The sequence below is a fragment of the Myotis myotis genome, unplaced genomic scaffold, assembly GCF_014108235.1.
Source record: "Myotis myotis isolate mMyoMyo1 unplaced genomic scaffold, mMyoMyo1.p scaffold_m19_p_2, whole genome shotgun sequence".
Classification (NCBI taxonomy): Eukaryota; Metazoa; Chordata; class Mammalia; order Chiroptera; family Vespertilionidae; genus Myotis; species Myotis myotis.
In genome coordinates, this window is record NW_023416324.1 from 37131559 (window position 1) to 37155067 (window position 23509).

At 53.0% G+C, this 23509-nt stretch overlaps 1 protein-coding gene across 1 annotated transcript; it reads left to right on the forward strand.

The window, feature by feature from the left end:
* The first annotated feature begins 10125 nt into the window (after positions 1-10125).
* On the forward strand, positions 10126-22111 carry TMEM61 (transmembrane protein 61). Its single transcript, XM_036351695.1, has 3 exons — positions 10126-10757; positions 15370-15719; positions 21701-22111. Exons 1-3 carry the CDS (start codon positions 10743-10745, stop codon positions 21963-21965), a joined length of 630 nt encoding a protein of 209 aa, XP_036207588.1. The 5' UTR covers positions 10126-10742; the 3' UTR covers positions 21966-22111.
* Positions 22112-23509: the final 1398 nt, after the last annotated feature.

Below are 23509 nucleotides of genomic sequence, written 5' to 3' on the forward strand. Positions count from 1 at the left end.
ACTCAAATGTCCACCAACTGATAAATGGATAAATAAAATGTGGTATGTCCTACGCTGGTTGGATGGCTCAGTTGGTTGGAGCATCATCCCATACACCAAAAAGTTGTGGGACCAATTCCTGGTCAGTGCACATATCTAGGTTGCAGGTTCAATCCCCAGTTGGGGCACATACGGGAGGCAACTGATTGACGTTTCTTTCTCATATCGCTGTTTGTTTTATTCTCTCTCGCTTGCTTCCTCTCTCTCTAAAAACCAATAAAAACATATCCTCGGGGTGAGGATTAAAAAATAATAATAAATACAAAATGTGGTATGTCCATACAATGGAATATAATTCAGCAATAAAAAGGAATGAAGTACTGATACATGCTACAACATGGATGAGCCTTGAAACAGTATGCTAAGTGAAAGAAGCCAGATACAAAAGATCACATGTTATATATTTCCATTTATATGAAATGTCCAGAATAGGCAAACCTATAGAAACAGAAAGTAATCATTAGTAGTTGCCTAGGGCCAGGAGGAATGGAAGACCTAGATGGCAAAGGGGTGTGGGTTTCTTTTTGAGGGTAATGACAATGTTCTAAATTTATTATGGTGATGCATACACATCTCTGTGAAGATACCACAAGTCACTAAAGTGTGCATATAAATGCGTGAGTTTTATGGAACATGACTTGCATCTCAGTACAGCTAGAAAAAACCCTTCTACCATGTAGGGGTCTTTGAGAATTAAATGGCCTACCTAGCATAGTGTCCGACATTTGGTAGATAGCCAATGGATGCTAACTGTTCTCCTGTTGATAATCCTTAATAGGCTGATTTATACAAAAGCTTAACGGTGTGTCTGTTGTCAACATCAGAATGGCGCAGCCTTTGGCAATCGGTGCTGTGGCTCCAGCAGATGCTCCTTCCTCACCCCCAGCCCCAGCCTTTTCGTTCCTGTTGAAATCCTATCTGTATCACAACCCAGCTCAGAGGCTGCCTCGGTGAAGCCCCGTAGCAGTTTACCTCGAAGTCCCGGGGGATTCTCTGTAGTATCCCCAACAACAGGCATTTAGAGGCCAGCTCTTGTCACGATCTGGCTTGTTCCAAATTCTTTGTGAGCATTCACCCCATGTGTCCTGCCCTGTGGGTCCAGCATGTCCCCTGGCACAGAGGGCATGGTCCTGTGGCTAGTGTTTACACACACATACTCTGTCTTCCCTGGCACAGCACCTGCGGAGGGTAGAATTCTCAGATAGCCCTCATGACCTTTGCCCTCTGGTTACATGGCAAGAGGAATTTTGTCCATGTAATTAAGATTACTAATCAGCTGACCTTAAGACAGAGAGATAGGTGGGCCTAGCCTGATCACAGGAGCCCTCTAAAAGCAGAGTTTTCTTCCACTGGTAGCAGAAAATGCCGTCAGAGAGATTCACCCCTGGAGACAGATTTGACTTGAGGGAGGTTCTCCATTGCTGAGGTGGAGGATCCATGGGCCAGCACCTGAGAGCGGGCCCTGGGAACTGAGAGCAGACACTGGGGGACAACCAGAAAGGAAACGACGCCTCAGTCCTACAACCACGGGAATGGAATCCTGACAATAATCTGAATGAACTGGAAGCAGGATACTTTCCCAGAGCTTCTAGAGCAGTGGTTCTCAACCTTGGCTGCACATTAGAATCACCTGGGAATCTTTCTAAAATCCTGATTTCTGGGCCTCATCCTCCAGAAATTCTGTTTCTTTGTTATGGGGTGGGGCCACAACATTAGTAACAAAGAAACAGGATTTCCGGAGAAGGAGGCCCAGAAATCAGGATTTTAAAAAGATTCCCAGGTGATTCTAATGTGCAGCCAAGGTTGAGAACCACTGCTCTAGATAAAAGCCGGCCCAGCCCACAACTTGACTTGATTTTGGTCTTGTGAAACCCTAAGCAGGGAACTCAGCTGACCCACCTGGATTTCTGACCTATGGCACTATGAGGTAATAAGCACAGCTGACCCTTGCACAGCACAATCTGAACTGCGTGGGTCCCCTTACATGCAGGTTTTTTCATCTTGTGAACAGACCACAAACATATGGTGCCAATAAGTATAGTACACTACCCTACATGTATTTTTTCTTCCTTATGATTTTCTAAAGAACATTGTAGTTTCTCTAGCTTACTTTATTGTAAGATACAGTACATAATACATATAATACGCAAACTATGTGTGAATCGACGTTTATGTTGTTGGTAAGGCTTCTGGTCAACAGTAGGCTAAGTTTTGGGGGGAGTTAAAAGTTATTCCTTTTTTTTCAAGTTTTAACACTTTTTATTTGCATATTTAAAAACTGTGCATTCCAATAGTTAAAATCATTTTAACAACAAACAATAATGGCACTCTGATTAATCTGCATTTTGCAGCCTGCAGGACACCTGGGCCAGCTTGGTTTTTACTCTGGATTTCACTGTTGTCCCACCCAGCTCGTTCCTTCACCAACACGCACGGTTCCCTTCCCCGCCAGCCAGGCAGGCAGAGGGGAGAGGCAGGCGCGGCCTTCGTTGTCAGTAGTTCTGATGTGAGAAGGGGCAGCACAGTCACTTAAACTGATCCAACCTCTGTGCAAAAGTTATTCCTGGATTTTCAACTATGCCGGGCGTAGGGTCGACAGCCTTAATCCCCGTGTTATTCAAATGACAATGGTGGGTGTTATATTAAACTAATAAGTTTATGATAATTTGTTATGAAGCAATAGAGAATTCATATGGCACCCGCCTGTAGAGAAAAGTTTTATCACCATTTTACAAGTGATGATGTGGCCACTTGCCCAGGATTGCACAGCCTGTCAGTGGCAGAGATGAGAGGCTAGGGTGGGGATCAGCAGACATGTTCTATAAAGGCACAGATAGCAAAGATTTTAGGCTTTATGGGCTATATCAGTGGTCGGCAAACTCATTAGTCAACAGAGCTAAATATCAACAGTACTTCTTCGAAATAGACTCGCCCAGGCCAAAAACCAACTTCTGCGCATGGGCCACGAAGTTTCAATCGCACTGTACGTGCCCCCGCACATGGTATTTTGTGGAAGAGCCACACTCAAGGGGCCAAAAAGCCGCATGTGGCTCGTGAGCCGCAATTTGCCGACCACGGGGCTATATGGTTTATGTCACAACTCCTTAATTCTAACATTGTAACACAAAAGTAATATGTAAAAAATGAGCTTGGCTGTGATCTAATAAGATGTTATTTATGGACATTAAAATTTGAATTTTGTAAAATTGTCATGTACCGTGAAATATTCTTTGTGGTGGGCTGGCACGGCCATGGCATACTCAGCCCCACATTGGGCGCCTTATGTGCCGCGCCAGCTCAGCCAGGTTCGGTGAGCCCTATTGGGGGCGGAGAAGGATTGAGAAAAGACAGACAAGATAATGAAAGCTGGGTCTGGGTGGGACACTGCCCTCTCTGATGGAGGGAGACAGTGCCATGGACTGTAAGCCGTCTATTTTATAGCCAGATTTCACAAGGCAGAGTAAGGGCGTGGTCAAGATGTTTACAACATTCTCTTGGGTTTCCATCCTACTCAATTACATGCACCTGAACTCTATCAAGCCCACATCACTCAGGCACATAGGGCCATGTATTTGGACCATAGTTTCAAGCTTACAACTATAACTGTTGGCTATAATTGTGCTGGGAGGGCTCTGCCCTCCAAGCCGGGACTTGCATGTGGCCATGAGAGGACTGTGTCCTCTCATTAGTCCGAGGCTTGAACCTGTCCAAACACTGTAGCCGCTCTCCACAATTCTTCTGATTTTCTTCAACCATTAAAAAAAATGTAAAAAATCCTTCCTAGTGAGTAGGCCACATGAAAACAGGCAGTGAGCCAGATTTGATCTGTGGGACATAGTCTGCCAGCCTGTTATACTTCAGGCAATTCACTTTCCTTTCCTGGGCCTATAAAAACAGAAGTCAGCCCAGCCAGCCTGGCTCAGTGGTTGAGCATCGAACTATGAACCAGGAGGTTAAAGTTTGATTACCAGTCAGGGCGCATACCTGGGTTGTGGCTCGATCCCCAGTCGGGGGTGTGCAGGAACCAGCCACACAAGGATTCTCTCTCAGCATTGATGTTTCTATCTCTCACTCCCTCTCCCTTCCTCTCTGAAAACAATAAAAACATATTAAAAAACAAAACAGCCCAGCCGGGTGTAGCTTGGCTGTAGAGCGTCGACCTGGGAACCAGGAGGTCACTGGTTCGATTCCCGGTCAGGCCATATGCCCAGGTTGCAGGCTCAATCCCCAGTGGGGGCATGCAGGAGGCAGCCAATCAATTATTCTCTCTCATCATTGATGTTTCTATCTCTTTCTCCCTCTCCCTTCCTCTCTGAAATCAATAAAAATATATATATTAAAAACAAACAAAAAAAACCAGAAATCAAAAGAGACCAATGGTTTTCAAACCTGTTCTCCCCCTAGTCTCCAGCCCCTGGATACCATCCCCCTAAAAAAAACCTGACACAGAACTCTAGCATCAAAAACGGACCAAAAGGGCACATGCTCTGACTGGCTGGGTTGGGGCCAGGGTCTCTGCCTGCTCCTGCCCCTCCCACCCTCTGCTCCTCCTCTGTCAGAGACATGCTGGGAGGTCTGGTTTAGAAGTGACATGGTAGAGTTTCTGAGACTTTTCTATGGCATTTGGGAACACAGGGCTGACTTTCCAGAATCTCTGAGTTATTGTCTCTTATATTTCTTTACATCATACTACTGCCCAGTGCACAGATTCGTGCACATTGAAAGGACATTAATTAGAAGAGATATTTTAATATCGCTATTTGCCCTTTCTTTATAATAGAAGTGTCAACCAAATTCACGATCAACAATGACAGATAGAAACATACACGTGCGATTGGCACAGCAAGAGCTTTATAGGTATCGTGCATGTGAGAGTCAACTTAGCCTTTTATATATATACTAGAGGCCCAGTGCACAAAAATTTGTGCACTCGGGAGGGGGAGGGGGGGTCCCTCAGCCCGGCCTGTGCCCTCTCGCAGTCTGGGACCCCTCGGGAGATAATGACCTGCTGGCTTAGGCCTGCTCCCGGGTGGCAGAGGGCAGGCCCAATCCCTAGGTGCAGCCCCTGGTCTGGCTCAGAGCAGGGCCGATTGGGGGGTTGGGGCACTGCCCCCTGTCACACTCAAGGCAGGGTCGATGGGGAGGTTGCGGCACCACCCTCTGTCATGCACAGAGCAGGATCAATAAGGGGGTAGGGGAGCTCCCCCCTGTCACTCACAGAGCAGGGCCGATCAAGGGGTTGGGGAGCTCCCCCCTGTCACGCACAGAGCAGGGATGATAGGGGAGTTGGGGCACCGCCCCCTGTCACACACAGAGCAGGGCGGATCAGGGGGTTGGGGCGCCACCCTCTATCACCCACAGAGCAGGGCTGATCAGGGGGTTGGGGCGCCGCCACTGTCACACTCAGGGCAGGGCCGATGGGGAGGTTATGGCTCTACCCCATCACACAAGAGCAGGGCCCGTTGGGGGGGAGGGTTGGGGCACTGCCCTCTATCACCCACACAGCAGGGCCGATCAGGGGGTTGGGGCGCCTCCACTCTCACACTCAGGGAAGGGCTGATGGGGAGGTTATGGCTCTACCCCGTCACACACAGAGCAGGGCCCATGGGGGGGGGGGGGGTTGGGGTGCGGCACCCTGTCACACACAGAGCAGGGCCTGTCGGGGGGTGTGGGGGGGTTGGAGCGCTGCACCCTGTCACACACAGAGCCGCAGGGTGATCAGGGGGTTGGGGAGCTTCCCCCTATCAGGCACAGAGCAGGGCTGATCAGGGGGTTGGGACGCCATTCCCTGTCACGAACAGAGCAGGGCGGATAGGGAGGTTGTGGCCCCGCCCCCGTCACACACAGAGCCGCAGGGTGATCAGGGGGTTTGGGCGCTGCCCCCTGTCATGCTGATCCTGGTGCCGGGAGGTCTCCACTGATCCTGGTGCTGGGAGGCCTTGCGGCTCCGCTGATCCCGGTGCTGGGAGGCATAATACCCTTTTACTATATAGGATAGAGGCCTGGTGCACGGGTGGGGGCCGGCTGGTTTGCCCTGAAGAGTGTCCTGGATCAAAGTGGGGGTCCCCACTTGGGAGCCTGGCCAGCCTGGGTGAGGGGATGATGGCTGTTTGCAGCTGGTCACACACCCTTCAGGGTGGGGGTCCCCACTGGGGTGCTTGGCCAGTCTGGGTGAGGGGCTGAGGGCTGTTTTCAGGCTGGCGGGTGACTGAAGCTCCCAACTCCTCATTTTTTTCTTTTTTCTTTTATTCTGGGCCAGCTTTAGCTCTGGCTCCAGCTCTGAGGCCTCTGCTGCTGAAAGCAGGTATCTGGTTTGTTTGGGTTCTATAATCGAAACTCTGTATCAACTCCAGCTCTGAGATCCCACTGGCTGAAAGCAGGTTTCTGGGGTTTTGTTTAGCATCTGTATTTGTAACAATGTTTCAAACTGCAAGCTCAGAGGCCGGCAAGGCAGGCAGGGAACGTTGGTTTCCTCCGTCACTGAAGCAAGCAAGCCTCATGTTAGCTTCAAGCTGCCTGGCTGCCGGCCGCCATCTTGGCTGGCAGTTAATTTGCATATCTCCCTGATTTGCCAATGGGAAGGGTAGCAGATGTACGGCTAATTACCATGTTTCTCTTTTATTAGATAGGATATATATATATATCCTATATATATTAGAGGCCTGGTGCATGAAATTTGTGCATGGGGGGTGGGCGGTCCCCTCAGCCCAGCCTGCACCCTCTCCAATCCAGGACCCCTTGGGGAATGTCCAACTGCCGGTTTAGGCCCAATCCTGCAGAGATCAAGCCTAAACCGGCAGTCAGACATCTCTCTCACAATCCGGGAGCGCTGGCCCCTAACCCCTCTGCCTGCTGGCCTGATCGCCCCTAACTGCCCCCGCCCCCTGCTGCCAGCCTGATTGCCCCCTAATTACTCCCCCTTGCTGGCCTGATCACCCCCTAACTGCTCCCCCACCAGCCTGATCACCCCCTAACTGCTCCCCACTGCTGGCCTGATCGGCCTTAACTGCCTCTGCCTTGGCCCCTGCCACCGTAGCTTTGTCTGGAAGGATGTCCGGAAGATGTGCAGAAGATGTCGTCTAATTAGCATATTACCCTTTTATTAGTATAGACTAGAGGCCTGGAGCATGAAATTCATGTGCAGGTATGATCCCTAGGCTTGGCCTGCAATCAGGGCCATCTTCCCCAGTTGCCTGCAGCTGGCCCCACCCCCCGCTGCCACCCACTCCTGGTCCCCCATTCGCCATTGGGTGATCAGTGCCTGACAGCTGGGTGAATGGACCAAGAAATGGTCAGTATGCCTCATAGTGACTGGTCCAGCGGTCGTTCTGGTCATTCTGCTGTTAGGGTCAATTTGCATATTACCCTTTTATTATATAGGCTAGAATAAACTTGCTTAATTAGACCTGCTTTCTGATGTAACTAAACTTTTTCCATCCCAGTGAAGCACCCCAACTTCTCTTTAAAGATATTCCCACCCTAGATCTTGACCAGCCTTGGCTGAAGAGCTGGCAGACCTTGAGATGCCCTCACTCCCTGAGTCTTCTTCCCTCCCTATGGGAATGAACTGTGCTCTTGGGCAGGGGACAAAACCACCCACCGCTATTGTATATCCCATGCTGTTCACGACTTATATTCATGGTGGTCCTACTACGTGCCAGCTTTGAGATGGCACCATGAGGGTGGGGAGGGGGGAAGGACATGAAGGACATGAGATGTCCATATGTGCCCTCAAGGTGCTGTCTACAGAGGAGCCAGACATGTAAGTGAATAACTAGAATGCAGTGAGATATGGGAAGATGTTCATGATGAATTCTGTGAAATGAAAATAAAAACTATTACAAAGGGCATGCCATGTATGACCAGATTTTTGTAAAATGTGTACCCTTAGAAAGAGTTATATACTGTAACCATGTTACAGTAATTGGTTGTCTCTAGGATGTGGTCCTGCAAAAGGATGCTGGATCCCTGTCCTGGAGGCAGGAGGGGGGGAGGGAGGGAGGATGCTCTGCCAGGAAGATCATGGTTTCTCTCGTTGCTTCTCTTCCACTTACAGATATAATAATAATAATAATAATAATAATAATAGCCAATATTACTAAGTACTTACTATAAGCTGATCACTGTTGCTAAGCACATTGTATAATAACTCAGTTAACCCTCATAACAACCATTAGAGGCCTGATACCAGTGCTTATTGCTTCTCCAAATGTGGCCATGGGCCCGAGAGGGTGGGGAGGTGGGGCAGGAGGGTGGGCAGAGCTTGTGCAGATGAGGCTGCATTTAGGGAAATGTTTTTCTCTCTTTACAGAGCTGGCAACTGTTCTTCACAGACTGTGAAGGGGGATATTCTGATAAGGGTCTGGAAGATTCAAAACGACATGGTTTTTGACACCTTCTCTCCCCACCCGACTCCCTACTCCTTACGTATTGACTGTGCGACTCTGGCCAAGGCACTTGTCTCCCAGCCTCAATGATTTCACTGAGTGATTAATTTACAAGAAAAACAAATATAATATTGTACATCAACTGTAATTGAAAAATAAAATTATTTTAAAAAATGAAAACCAGCTGGCTGGTGATGTTTGTAACAAGTGGGTGCACCCCCTAGAAGCAAAAGCTGGTGACAATTTTCTCCTCTGAGTCTCCAACCTGGTGCCAGGGAATATCTGAGGCTGCTTGTTCAGAAAGGGTCTGCGAGTATATCCAAGCCCGTGGGGCTCCCCAGAGATCCCAAAAGGTGGGGAAGAGGAAGACGGAGCCAGGAGAATGGGCCAGATCCCTAGGTTCCAATCGGGACCTAGTCCCAGTGACCCTGGCCCTGCTGGGTCTGGCTGGGTCTTGAGCCAAGTCACACCCAGTCCATGCTCTCAGAGAGGTCACCACTGACTAAGGAGACTCTCAAATAGAGCCATTGTAATTTGAGAGTGCACCCTGCCAGCTCTGTGGGGACTCCCTGGCATGGGTGAGGGGACTCAGGCCCTGCCCTGTCCCTGCCTTATTAGAGCAGCAGGAAAAGACAAAACCAAAACCCAGACAGACCTAGGCTGGCCTGGGAATCAGCTCCCTCTGACCCACATGAACTTGTCAAGGTTTAAGCAGCCTGTGACTTTGTTCAGGCTTTGCACCTGCTACTCCTCCAGCCTGGATGCTCTGCCCCATTCCCACCTTTCTAAGATAACTCCAGTGTCCTCCCATAGAAGAATGCACACACAGGCACGCATGCACACACACACGCACAGCTGGTCCTCCCTCCAGACACCCCAAAAACCAGCCCACAAAAACTGCTGTTACCCTGCACTTGCTAGATGCCCAGTGCTTAACCTCAAGTGCTTAACTCATTCAGTCCTCACAGTTTTTAAAATATATATTTTTTAAATTCATTTCAGAGAGGAAGAGAGAAATAGAAACATCAACGATGAGAGAGAATCATTGATTGGCTGCCTCCTGAACACCCCACATTGGGGATCGAACCTGCAACGGGGCATGTGCCCTGATGGAATGTAACCTCCTGGTTCATAGATCACCGCTCAAACGCTGAGCCGGCGGGCCCACCCTCACAGATCTGAATCTCAGGCCTCCTTTTACACAGGAGGAAGGTTCAGAGAGGGGAGGCCTCCCATCAGGTGGGAGGCCTGCTCTCAAGCCCCATTCTCCCAGGAGCTTGGGCAGGAGCCAGGGAAGCACCACACGCGGGCCTTCATTTCTGAGACTGACTTCCTCCAGGTGAGGTCTTGCGGGTCTCCCTTAGCGCCGGCTCTCAGACTGACCTCAGGGAGAAGAAAAATCCAGTTAAGCCAGTTGCCTAAACGTAGTTTGCGGTAGAGCACGTAGGCCTGCGACTTTCCCGCGTTGGGTCGCAGTCTCCCTTGCTGTAAAGTGGGAGTGAGAAGGGGGGAGGCGGGGAGCTCCGGAATCCTAGATCCCTCTCTGGCTGGGCATCGGTGGCTCTCAGAGCAGCCGTCTCCTTCCCAAGCCCTCTCTTCCCACTCCCCCGGGAGGGGGGGGGGGTACGTAGTGGGGGCAGGACAGCCCCGAGGCCAGACGATTCCCTGCTGTTCCAGGTGGTTCCGGGTAACAGCGGCCTCGGCGCTCCGGGTGCAGGAAAACCGTAACCCTCGCCAGCCCCACTCGCGCTTTCGCTTTAAGGCCGGGCGGGGCGGCACCGGGAGCCGCCCCGGAGTCGCGGGAGCTGGTCCCGGAGTCTCCGCCAGCCCCGGCGGCCCGCACGGACGCGGATCCCAGGAAACGTGCGGCGGGCCCCGCCCAGAGCCCGAGCCCAGAGGGCAGGTCCGCAGTCGGCCGAGCCAGGGCCGGGGCCGGGCGGTCACCTCGCCGGTCCTGGGAGAGCCCCGCGGGGTAGCCGATGAGCTGCTGGTGCGCGCAGACGGGGACCGTGCCTGCGGGTGAAGCCGGCTCGGCACCTGCGCTCGGGTGCGGGGCGGCGGCGGCGGACCCGACGGACGCGGCTGCGGGTGGGAGACAGGCGAGATCCCGGGACGAGACTCGGACCCGACCTTAGCGCTTCTGCGCGGCGCCGAGAGGGGGGCTCGGGACCGTCGCCAGGGCCACCCCCTCCCGGCCGGCGCCCCCTGCACACCCGAGGGACTGGCTTCCAGGTGCTCGCCGCTCTCCATCCGACAGCCACCATGCCTCTGCCCCCCGGGTCCCCGCGCCTGGACCGCCCCTGACGCCCGCGCGCGATGGCTGCGCCCCAGGTGGGTACGAGCTTCCTGCTCTCGCTCCTTCGGGAGCATCCAGGCTCCGCTGACGCCCAACCCGTCGGGTCCCTTCCCCTCACCCTGACCGACCGCGGGGCCTTGCTGGGCAGTCTGCACCTCGGCTCTCCGTGTGCTGCCTCGCTGAGCGGCCTGGGGCCCAGGCGCCCAGGGCCTCGGTTTAGGTGGAGATGGCTGGGCCACTTCTGGCTTAGACGACATGGTTCAGTTCTTTACAGCAAACTGGCACCTACAGTTCCCTTGTTAGTCGCAGGACAGCACGGTGTTATTGTGCCCATTTCACAGAGGAGGGAGGGGGGCATGGAGAAGCAAGGTAACCCGCCCAGGATCAGAGCAGGGCCATTCTCTGTCCAGCTCCCCTGGCCTCACCATGCTTCACGTACAGCTTGCCATCTTACCACCTCATCTTCACAACTTACTCCTCCTCCCCGGGAGGTAGGAATTTGAGCTCAGAGACGTTGAGCTGCCTGATCAAGGTCGCAGAGCAGACAGATAGAATGGCCACAGTCAGCGGGGCCATCCATCAGATGTAAGGAAAGGCCCCCTCTGGCTGGTGAGAGGCGACGGTGGCAGCAGCGGGGAGACTTCTGGGAAGATGAGGTGTTGGGCTGGGTCTTGAAGGGGAGGGGCTGTGGAATGAGGGCCCTGGATGGGGACGGAGGGCTCCCCAGCCTGGGAGAGCAACAGGTGTAGAGGCAGGCCCCCAGGTGGCAGGAGTTGGGATGTGTTTGTGTGTGCGAGGGGGAGAGAGGTGAGGAGGGAGCCAGTCTGGCAGGCTGAGTGCCGGGATCAGGGCCTCTCTGGGGTTGGGGCTATTCCCTCCAGGCAGGGAGTTCTTTCTTCCTCCCCCATCAGGGTACCGTCTACACAAGTGTGAGAGGTTGTTACCGGGCCCTTAGCGGGTCTGCCTAGGGCTGGCCAGCAGTGTGTGTGTGTGTGTGTATGTGTGTGTGTGTGTGAAATACATTTTTATTGATTTCAGTGAGGAAAGGCGAGGGAGAGAGAAAAAACCATTAATGATGAGAATCACTCATCATTGATCAGCTGCCTTCTGCATGCCCACTACTGGGGATAGAGACTGTAGCCTGGGCATGTGCCCTGACCCAGAATTGAACCATGACTCCCTGACTCATAGGTCGATACTCAACCACTGAGCAACACTAGCTGGGCAGTGTGTGGGTTCTTGACTTTGTGCAGGAAAGATTGTGCAACCAGAGTCCAGGTGATTGAGAGTCCTTTATTAGAGCTGGGTTCAGGGAAACACGGAAGGGCTTAGGATGGAAGAAGCCACAGGAGAGCCTGGGCGGGGCTGCTGTTCCTCACTGGAAAGTCCGAGAAAATGGGGCCTGGAGACAGGTTGCAAATCTCATGGGGACCCTTAGAAGTTAGGAGATGCACTCCTACAGGGGAAGAAGAGGAAAGGGAAAGGCGAGAGCTTACTCCAGGGAGGGGAGCACCCGCTGGGTCCTTTGTTTTGAGGGTTTTTAAAGGCTGGGAATTTAGGGGCGGTCTTAGAGGAGATTTCAATAAAATATTCATCAGCTTTTCCACCTTTTAGGGTTGTGGTTTCTACTGATTGGTCAGCACCAGGGCCGGGTCATTAGTCATTGCAGCTGGTCAGGGAGTTGCCCACCAAACATTGCTGCTTTTCTGGGCCTGGAGCTGAAATACTACTGAGGCCTACACGCTATCTCTAGGGAGGTGACCTTTTGTATCTGGCTGTAAATTGCTCAGCCAGTTCATGCAGCTATCTGCCTCAGTTTCCCTATTCTACTCGACAGCCTCTACTTGCTGTCTGACTTTGGGGGGAGGCTAGTCAGGTTCTTTTCTTCCCCCATGAAAAAGCCCGAGCTGGAGGCAGGAGGCAGTTGCCCCGAGGACAGATCCACAGGCAGAGAACTGCAGATAATTTGCAAATGGCCCAGGGGTTTGGGGTATGTTATAGATTCTCTCTCCCACATGTGCATGCACACTCATACACCCACACACTTTAAAAAATATATTTTTTTTATTGATTTCAGAGAGGAAGGGACAGGGAGAGAGACATAGAAACATCAATGACGAGAAAGAATCATTGACCAGCTGTCTCCTGCACACCCACCTCCACTGGGGACTGAGCCCGAAACCTGGGCATGTGCCCTGATCAGGAATCTAACTGTGACCTCCTGGTTCATGGGTCTACACTCAGCCACTGGGCCACATCGGCTGGACCACGCACACTTTCTTTTTGATAACATGGGTGGATTTATTTCTTAACCCCACACATTTAATTTAATATCATTTATTAATTATTTTTTTAGTTGATGAGAAAGAGAAAGAGAGGTATCAATGTGAGAGAGAAACATTGATCGCTTGCCTCCTGTATGCACCCTGACCAGGGAGTGAACCCTCAACCTAGGTATGTGCCCTGACTGGGAATCAAACCTGCAGCCTTGGGGTGTACGGGACGACGCTCCAGCCAACTGAGCCACACGGCCAGGGCACCACACACACATTTTAAAACACATTTAGAAACGTACTCTTTTAAAAAAAATTAATTTATTTTTGATTATAATTGACATACAGTATTACATTAGTTTCAGGTGTACAACATCGTTATTCAACATTTATCTACCTTACAGAGTGATCACCACAATAAAGCTAGTAACCATCTGCCACTGCACATAGTTTATTATGATGTTATTGACTCTATTCCCTATGCGGTAACAGGAAGTTTGCACTCCTCAAGCCCCTTCCCCTTCCCCCGCTCCCTCCATCCCTCTGGTGGGAACAGGCCCTTTTGAAAGCTGAAGCTTTATCTACTATATCTTGAAGCTTTATCTGTGCTCCCCTAGGAGCATGCCTTGGTGTAGCTGCCCCCCAGGGCATTGTCTGATGTACCATGTCAGGCTGGGTAAACTCCCATTTGGAAGGTGTTTCTGGCCATTGAAGTCTCTCTGAGGTCTGTGAGTTCTCTGCTTCTCTGGCTCAGCTTTTGGGAGGGGAGTTCTCCTCGCAGCCTGCTGGAGCACCTGCTCCTTGTACAGATGAGGCAGCAGGCCCAGAGCAGTGGAGAGGCTCAGCCCAGGGCGCAGCCGGTGAGCGGCAGTGTGGGGACCAGAGCCAGGTCTCTGCTTCATGGCTGGGTGCTGAAGCAGCTGGGATCCTCTGGGATCCTCCCTCACCCAGCTCTTCCAGCTGTGAGCAGGCTTTTCACACAACAAATATTTGGCCAGCAACACTTTCCCCCTCATTTAAGGGAATTTCTTCAACAAATCTTTTTTTAGCAGCTATTATGTGCTAGGCGTTGGGGGATGGAGCAGTGAACAGGGCCAATGCAGACAGTGAAGGAGAAGTTAATCACGGACAGGTAAGAACTGTGGTCCAATAAGGCCGAGGGGATTGGGTATTTAAAGTGTCACCGGCAAAGGTTTTTTGGGTGGGGCTGAGCTGAGCCTTGAGGGGAGATAATGGGCAGTTACCAGGAAGAGAACAGCATGTACAATGCCTTTGGGGACCACACAGATGCATGTTTTAGCTTAGCCCCAGTGTTTTTTTTTCCTGTGCATTTTTGTGTGTTTTTTTTTTTCCCTGTGCATTTTTTCTTTACCTAGTTGAGATAACACTATTTGGGTAATTAGTTGAAAAAAGTAAGATATCAAAAACATTTCCCTCCTGTTGTTAAACATTTGTGCTGAGCTTGATTTTTTAAAATAAGTCATTAGTAGTCCATCTAGAGCAGTGGTTCTCAACCTTCTGGCCCTTTAAATACAGATGCTCATATTGTGACCCAACCATAAAATTATTTTCGTTGCTACTTCAGAACTGTAATGTTGCTACTGTTATGAATGGTAATGTAAATACCTGATATGCAGGATGGTCTTAGGCGACCCCTGTGAAAGGGTCATTCGACCGCCAAAGGGGTCGCGACCCAAGGTTGAGAACCGCTGATCTAGAGGTTGTGCCATGGTTTACTCACCATTTCCCTAGAGTTGGACATTTTGGCTCTTTCCAAATTAGGATCATTATAAATAAGGCCACAGTGGGCAGTTTTGTGCACAATTTTGCGTCAGATCATGAATTTTACCTCCAGACGTCTCAGCACCCTCCTTCGCGCTCGCTCCTTTCCTGTCCTGCAGTGCGTGTCTTCCTCTGTCAGGTGGAGGCGACACTGTCGACCTCTGGGGATTGTGACTCGGTGAAGTGAGGCACGTGTAGCCAGCCAGCCCGGTCCTGGCAGGCCTGATGGAGCCCAGGGGTGTTCCTCTTCTCCCTCCCAGCCTGTGGAGTCTTATACCCACTGGGCAGATGAGGCCTCTGAGGCCTGGAGGGGCCAGGAGCAAACGTCGCCACGCTTACTGAACTCCTGCTCGATCCCAGGCGTGGTGCTAGCAACTTCAGACACATTCACTGTGACCTTCAGAACAGCCCCGCAAAGTTAGGAGCATCATCTCCCTTACACGGATGAGGACGCTGAGGCACAGAGAACCCAAATGACCTCTCCAAGGTGGCCCAGTGACCTCAGGTGGAGGAGAACTAAAACCCAGGTTCCCAGCACTTGGCAGGCTGCTTACATGCCCATTTCTTCTCCTCTTTCTTTCTGCATGTCCAGAACTGTGACAGGGGCCGAGTGGCCTCCACCCTCCGCTATTGCGTGTCGGTCAGCGGCACAGTGTTTCTGATCGCCGGGACGCTCTGCTTCGCGTGGTGGAGTGAAGGGGATAAGGGTGTTCAACCCACACAGCCGGCCCCACCCACTGGGTACCCTGCGCCTGAGGCCCCCAGGTCCCTGCTCAGGTCCATCAGCTTCACCTGCTTTGGGGCAGGCGGCTTGCTGCTGCTCCTTGGCCTGCTGTGGTCCATCAAGGCCAGTGCCTGGGGGTCACCCAGAAGTGACCCATATCACCTCTCCAGAGACCTGTACTACCTCACTGTGGAGCCGTTGGAGAAGGAGAGCTGCAGGTTAGTGGGGAATGGTGGGGGCCAAAGGTTGGGGCCATCGGTGGGGCACCATTCCGTCACATGCATTTGCTCAGCAAACTCTCATGGGGTTCCTCCTGGGGACCAGGCTTTGTCTGTGCCTTGGGGACTTGAAGGCTGATCAGCACAGTCCTGGAGGAGTTTAAAGCCCCATGACAGAGGTAGAGTGGCTCCCCACGGAGTAGTTAGAGCTGTGAGAGAGGCATAGACGCAGTCCTGTGGAGATATGGGGAAATCCAGGAAGGCTTCCTGGAAGAGTGGAAAGCTGAGCTCAGCATGGTATGGGGCAGAGTAGCACAGTGGTTAAGAGCCCAGGCGCGGGCGTCAGACTGACTGGGACCCTCTCCTGGTTCTACCAACTCAGTGTTCGGCAAACTACGGCCCCTCGAGTGTGGCTCTTCCACAAAATACCATGTGCAGGCGTGCACGTACAGTGCGACTGAAACTTCGTGGCCACCCTCAAGGGGCCAAAGAGCCGCATGTGGCTCGCGAGCCGCAGTTTGCCGACCATTGTACTAACTAGCAGTAGGACTTTAAGTAGATCATGCAACCCCACTGAGCCTCAGCCTCATCTGAAATAAAACAGGAATAATAACAGCAGCAATAACAGCAAACACCTGTATAGTATTGACCATGGGCCAGACACTGTTCTATGTGCTATTCATGTATTTACTCTTTTAATCCTTATAGCACTCCTCTGAAGTAGGTACAGTTATTTACTCCATTTATAGATGGGAAACGGGGCACCACGATATTACTAGTAAGTAACTTGCCCAAGGACACCCAGATAGTGTCTGTCAGGGCCAGGACTTGGACCCAGGGTCTGTGCTGTTACCCATTCCCTAGCTCAGGGGACACAGGGAGAATTAAATGAGATGATGTGTACGTAGAACTTAGCCCAGTGCCTGGCGTACAGTAGGTGCACAGTAAATGTCAACTTTTCCTCAAGAGGCTAAGGTGGCGAGAGGCAGGTTAGGCAGGCAGAAGAGCATGTACAAAGGCTCAGGGGAGGGTGGGGGTGGGCAGAGACAAAAATCTTGCAATAGACAACATTTCTCAAGCTTCATTTTCATTTTTACTCCCTCTTAGGAGGCTCTTGAGGCATTCTTTTCTCAATCCTCCCCTGTGAAGTTTAAATACCACAGTTACATTAAATACTAGAGGCCTGGTGCACAAATTCGTGCATGGGTGGGGTCACTCAGCCTGGCTGGCGATTGAGGCCTATCAGGGGGGCCGTCTGGCAGGGGGAAGGGACCGTGGGAGGTTGGCGGGCAGGGGAGGCGGGGGGAGAGAGAGAGGTTGGCTGTGGGAGCGCACTGACCACCAAGGGGCAGCTCCTGTGTTGAGCGTCTGCTCCCTGGTGGTCAGTGCGTGTCATAGCGACTGGTCAACCGGTCATTCCAGTTGTTAAGTTACTTAGGCTTTTATACATATAGATGTGTTTATGTTCTGTATGTATATCTGTGCTTTATATCACCAATACCAAGAGCCAATGTTTGCCTGGTTGAGTAAGTGAATTATGCCTGCACTTATTATGTATTTATTCATTCGACCAAGTATTGGGTGTACCTACATTTCAGGGGCCTGCGTACATCTTCTCCAGCCCTCTTTCCCCTGCAAAGTAAGAGCTGGTGCCCTGTCCGGCCGACATGGCTCAGTGGTTGAGCGTCGACCTATGAATCAGGAGGTCACGGTTTGATTCCCGGTCAGGGCATATCCCCGGGTTGCGGGCCCAATCCCCAGTGTGAGGCGTGCAGGAGGTAGCTGGTCAATGATTCTCTCTCATCATTGATGTTTCCATCTCTCTCTCTTCCTCTCCCTTCCTCTCTGAAATCAATACAAATATATTTAAAAAGGGGTGGGGGTGGGGGGGAATGCATGCTGAGTTAAGGAATGTAACAGATTATTCCCACTGCTGGCTTGTGAATCCTCGAGGTCAGAGACAATGGAGTATTTAACAGGGCCACTTAGTCCAATGGCTGGGCCTTGGTTTGACCCGACTGTTAGACGGGCAGGACCTCGGGAGCTTTCCAGCCAAACTCTTCACTTTTTGGATGAGAACCTGGTTGCAGAGAGACCGGTGACTGGTCACACCACAAGTTAGTGGTCAGCTGGAACCAGGCCAGGCCTCAGGGCCCTCTGGCCCGGAGCCTGGCCCTCCCCACCCAGGGTGGCCTGAGCATAGGGGTGGATGTTGTCTGTACACACAGCCATGTTGGCCCAACAGGGCCCGGGCCACAGCTGCAGGTGCGGCCACCCGGCCTTCACTCCCAGCCGGGCCAGGGAGGAGGCCCTCCCAGGAGGCCGCAGAGTGCTCCAGGTTGGAGACCCGTCTTAGATTCAGACCTGGGTGGCTGGAGGTCAGGGAGGCTGCTGTTGTTCATGCCCTGCCGCCTGGGAGGCCAGCATCTGGCCCCCAGGGAGAGGTCACTCTACGGCTCCTGTCCCAGGCACCTCACTCTCTGAAGATAAACCCAGGTCAGAGAGGCCTTCTGGGCTGACGGCTTAGCCAGGTTTTTTCCTCTCTTGGACCTCATTCTCCATTTATTTTTCTACCTGTTATTTCACACATTTAACAATATTTACCGAGTACTGTGTGGTGGGCCCTATGCAGGGCACTGACAACGCCACACGGGACAAAACAGATAAAACCCCCTGCCCTCTGGGGGCGCCCATCTTACGTGTTAGCCCCTAACTAGGGTGGCTAGACAGGATGCATCCCAGGGCCACCCCCCTCAGTGAGCACAGCAGAGAACCCTTGGTCCTATTCAGACAGGAGGGTTGCAGTCTCTGCCCTTTTCTTTGACAAGCTGTGTGTCCTTGGGCATGTTACTTAGACTCTCCGAGCTGTGTCTAATTCCTCATCTGTCAGCTGCAGGCAGCAGACCTTTTCCCTAGGAGTGTGGTAGGTTCAGAGGAGATGACAAGTGGGGAAGTGTGTACACTTTCAAGTTCGTGCACACATTACCTTTTGCTGCCATTAGGATGCTTTATAGTTTACAGTGGATGCTGTGCCCACTAACTGATTTGAGCCTTAACTGCTCATAAGTGGAGCAACTTATGAGGTAAGTGTAAGGATTCGGCCCATTTTACAAATGAGAAAGCTGAGGTTTGGAGAGATTAGGCGCTGGGTGGGGAGAGGTGTGATAGATGGAGTTGGCTGAGTTTTGCAGCCAGGCAGAGCTGGGGCTTTGCTGCCCGGTTGATGTGTGACTTTCACTTATCTGTGCAATGGCTGAGAGATGTTACCACCCAGGGTTGTCATGAATGTGAAATAGATTAGAGGGCGTAAGTGCCCGGCAGGTAGTATTTCATCCCTTTTCCTACCATGTTTGCCTGACTCAGCTGAGGGCGGGGGACTGGCGCCAGGCCAGGTCTTTGGCCCCAACCAGGCTCCGGAGAGTGGTGAGCCCAGCCCCGTGGAGCTCCCTGTGCATGGGACCCTAGTGGCAGCCAGCCCCACGCCACTGCAGGGTGCCACATCCAGAGCACCATGGACAGAGCCTCCTCCGCAGTGTGCGCTATGGCCACCCCACATGGACACTTGGCGCTGGGTGGGCCCAACTGGCCCAGTGGGTGGCATGAGGGCCACTCCAGTCTGCCCTCTAAGCAAACTTCCTGCTGCATTCACCTCACCTATGCCCTGCCCACGGTTAGCTGCTGGGGTGGCCCCACGCATACCCAATGCCTGTGTCATGTCCTCAGGCTTGGAGAAGAGGGGTGCGGCAGAGGTGTGGCTGAGAAGTGACCAAGGCAGGAGAGGTGGGGCACTGGAAGCCTTCTTACCTCCATTTTTTCTGAGTGTTGTCAGAGCTTTTTCCATTTTTCTCTGCCTTGAATCTGTAAAATGAAAATCGTCCCCCCCATTTTACAGATAAGGAGAAAGAGGCTCAGAGAGGGTTGTGAACACAGCCTAGGTCACACAGCAATAGAACCTGGCTTGCCTGCCTCCAGGAGCAATGATCTTCGCCTACCCTCACCTGCAAAGGATGCTCAGAGTGCAGAGAAGGATGAGGTCTCTTACTCGCTTCCTCTGCTGCGAGGCTCCCGGGCTGGCTCAGAGGAGGAGGGCCTGTGAGAAGTTTGGAAGAGCACTGGTTGGGGAATCCCAGCTCTGTCTCCCGGCTGGGCCCTCCATCACACTGCCTGCTTCATGGCCTGTCTGTGGCTGGAGCAGCAAGCCTGCCTCCCCGTGGGCCACTCTGAGGGCTGCATTGGGCTTGGGCTGAGAAGACACGTTGCCCAGAGACACGCCATGTCCCCAGCGGGTGATGGGTGCTCACATGAGGGGCATTCGCAGGTCCCAGCTTGGCACCTCCTAACCCCTGGAGCGAAGTCCCCTCCACTTCCTCTTCTGTCCTCTGGGCTAGCCTCTGCCATCGGCCACTCCTTTGTCTAGATAGGCAGGTCCACTGTGTGGACTGAACGGCTTCTGCACCCGCTGCAAACTGGTGACTCTGGGCGAGTGACAGCCTTCCTGCGGGAGATCTGGGGTGAGCTTTGCTCCCCATACCCCTTCCTCAAGGAGACCTTTGAGACTTGGTGGCTGGCGGCCATTTACAGAGCATGTGCCAAGCGGTTCTGTGGGAGAGGGGCCATTATTGTCCCCATTTATGGAGGGGAAACTGAGGCCCAGATTAATGGAGTTACTGACCCTGGTGGCCCACCAGGAATGTGTCAGAACAGGGAGTTGAACCAGCCAGTGCCCAGACTCACAGCCAGGCCTCGAGTGACTGAGGTGGGAAGGGACTTTCAGGATCACCTAGTCAGCCCCTGTATCTGACAGTATCGTCCCCAAAGCAGAAGCAGGCCTAGGATCATTGACACTCCCCCCCCACCCCCCCACCCCCGCCTCCACAGTCCTCAGGGGGGAAGGGAAAGGGACTCCCCAGAAGTGACCCACTAGGGTCCTCTGAGGGCTGGTTCATTCCCATCGGCACTTGTGTGGCTGGGGGTCTGTTCTTGGAATCCAGCTGCAGAGCCTGGTTGGAGGAGCCTCGGGACTCAGTCTCTGCCTCTCGTCCCTGCCTGGTGGGTCATTTCAGGGATTGGAGGCCGGTCTCAGGAAAGCCAGGCTGCTCGGACCGGCGTGGCTGACTGTATCTCCAGGGTGGCCAAGCAGAGGTACTCCCTCGGCACACGGACCACATCAGGGCCTCAGGCGTCCAGGCGGGCAGGAGAGCTGAGGTCTCCCATCCTGCGTCCACAACTCTGGCTCTTGTGAGAGATATGACAGCCGATTGGGTGTGGCTCAGTGGTTGAGCAGCGACCCAGAAACCAAGAGGTCACTGGTTTGATTCCCAGTCAGGACATATGCCTGGGTTGTGGGCTTGATCCCCAGTAGGGGGCGTGCAGGAGGCAGCTGATTGATATTTCTCTCTCATCATTGATGTTTCTCTCTCTCTCTCCCTCTCCCTTCCTCTCTGAAATCAATAAAAGTATGTTTTAAAAAAGAGCTATGACAGTAAGCCAGGAGCCCTTCTGCCTGTGGACTATCACTCAGTCTTTCAACAAACACCCCCAGGCATCTGCCCTTAGCTCCATGACCCTCAAAGTCAGTCCCTGCCCTAGAGGACAACCAGGTGGCGTCTGTGTGGGGGCAGGAGAGCACTGTGGGCACCCAGAGCATTATGGGAGCGTTGCTGGGGGAGCTAGCAGTCAGGAAAGCTTTCCGGAGGAGTCTTGGGGCCAGTGGGGACGAGCAGCAGGGAAGGGTGAGGCAGGTGAGGACTCTCCCTACCGAGAGCTGCGGAGGCCTGGTGAGCACGTGGGGGAGGCAGGGTGGGTGGGATGGACAGCTGAGGTTGGCAGAGCAGCTCATGCCAAGCTCCAGGTGTGTCCATGGGGTCCCGGGGGACTTGCAAAGAATTTGGCCCAAGGCAGGGCCCCTCCGTCTCTCTCCCTGGCATGCAGTGAGTTTGCCCCTGTCCCTGCTAATAGCCTCTGTTCTCCTGTCCCTCCAGGACCCCAGAGCTGGTTGCCATCCCCACTTATGAGGAGGCCATGCACTGCCCACTGGTTGAGGGCCCCCTGGCACCACCTGCGTACCCCACGGAGGAAGACCTGCCGTGCAGCGCCTCCGGGGCTGCCCTGCTTGGGGGCCAGCCCGCCTCGCCTCCGCCCAGCTACGAGAGCGTCATCCCTGCTGCTGCTGTCATCCCTGGAGAGACAGTACCAGCTGGTTCAGACCACAGTGGGAGGAAGGGAAAGGCCCCTCGCAGGCCCTGAGTCCAGAGACAATGCATGAGCTGCTTCTGGTGTCTGGCACGGTGCCTGGCTCACAGCAGGCGCTCCACGGACGCTTGCCTCTCAGTGCTGTTTTATTCATCTGTTGCTGCGTAACAAGAGGCTTAAAGTAAATCCATTTCATTATCTCTCCCGACTCTATGGGCTGCTTGGGCCCAGCTGGTGGTTCTTCTGCCCCATGTGATGTGTGTGGGGCTGCAGTCTCAGGGGCCCGGCTGGGCCAGAGCGCCCAAGAGGGTGCACTCCTCCGGCCGGCGGGTAGAGCTGGCCGTCAGCTGGGAGAGTTTATTGTGCAGCTGAAAAAAGTGGGGCCCTGAGGCAGAGCCAGGACTGGCCAAGGTCACACTGAGTTTATAACCAAAAGGACATGGACTCTGCATTCAGGCCACTGTGCTGGTTTCCCCATGGACCAGTCGAGTGACCTTAGACAAGTGGCCTTTCCTCTTTCTGCCTCAGTGTGCTCATCCATAAAATAGGAATTGAGAATTACAGTGGCATCACCTTTGGCCTCAGCTCAGCTGGGAGGATTGAACCAGATGATAGCGGCTGACATGAAAGCTCACACTAACGCAGCTCACACATAGCTCAGTGCTAATGCATCTAATAGATGCAGATATCTCAGCCCAGTGGCAGGTGTCTATGGTGTATGTAGTGATTGTCAGAGTTGTTCACAGAGGTAAGCCCCACCCCCTCCATCAGAGGCAAATTCAGCTGCTGCTCCCATATCTCCTGTGACAGGGAGTCGGTTACCTCCCCTCTCTTTCTGTCCAGCTACAGCATTCATCCCTACATCTCTGTACCACCCCATTCACAGACAAGAAGGCCAGCTTAGAGAGGTTAAGTAACCTTTCCAGGGTCACACAGCAAGTAGGGACTCCGAGTCCTGGGGCTCAGCTGCATATTCACTGAGGGCAGACTGTATGCTGGGCCGCCCTCTGCCCTGGTTTTACATCCTCAAGCTTTGCTCTGCTGCAGGTGGTGTTCCCATTTAACAGGCCTGGAAACTGAGCCTTAGGGAGGTAAAATCACAGAGAATAAAGGCAGAGCCAGACCTTGAGCTGCTCTCTCTCTCTCTCTCTCTCCCCTCCCCCCTCTTTCTCTCTCTCTTACACACACACACACACACACACCCCATATGCATCCCAAGGATATGGGTGGGGATTTATTGCTCTCTCTGAAATTCCTAAAGGGTTAATAGGATCCCAGCTGGGAAGCAGAGCCCAGCCTCCCTCCTACCCCAAAGTGAGGCCTCTCCCCCAGGCAGGTGAGTTAATGAGTTGCAGGTTGGCCAGGAGGCCCCTTTGCCTGGTGGGAGCTGGAAGGCGGAGGGCGGGGTGGGCTGGAAGACTGGAAAGCCCTTTTCTGCTTTTCTCTCTGTACCAACTCATCTGCGAGAGGCCCCAGCAGGGGCAGTGACTTGCTCAAGGTCACCAGCACCTTGGAGGGTGAGTCAGAGCCATGGAGCCAGTCTCCTGTCAGGCAAGCCACCCGACCCTTCTGAGCTGCAGTGGCCTCGCTGTGAACTG

What these genes read in the sequence shown, in the direction of transcription:
- TMEM61 (XM_036351695.1), top strand. An exon ending in TTGGAGAAGGAGAGCTGCAG is followed by an intron (nt 15,720 to 21,700) that starts GTTAGTGGGGAA and finishes CTGTCCCTCCAG; the next exon opens with GACCCCAGAGCTGGTTGCCA.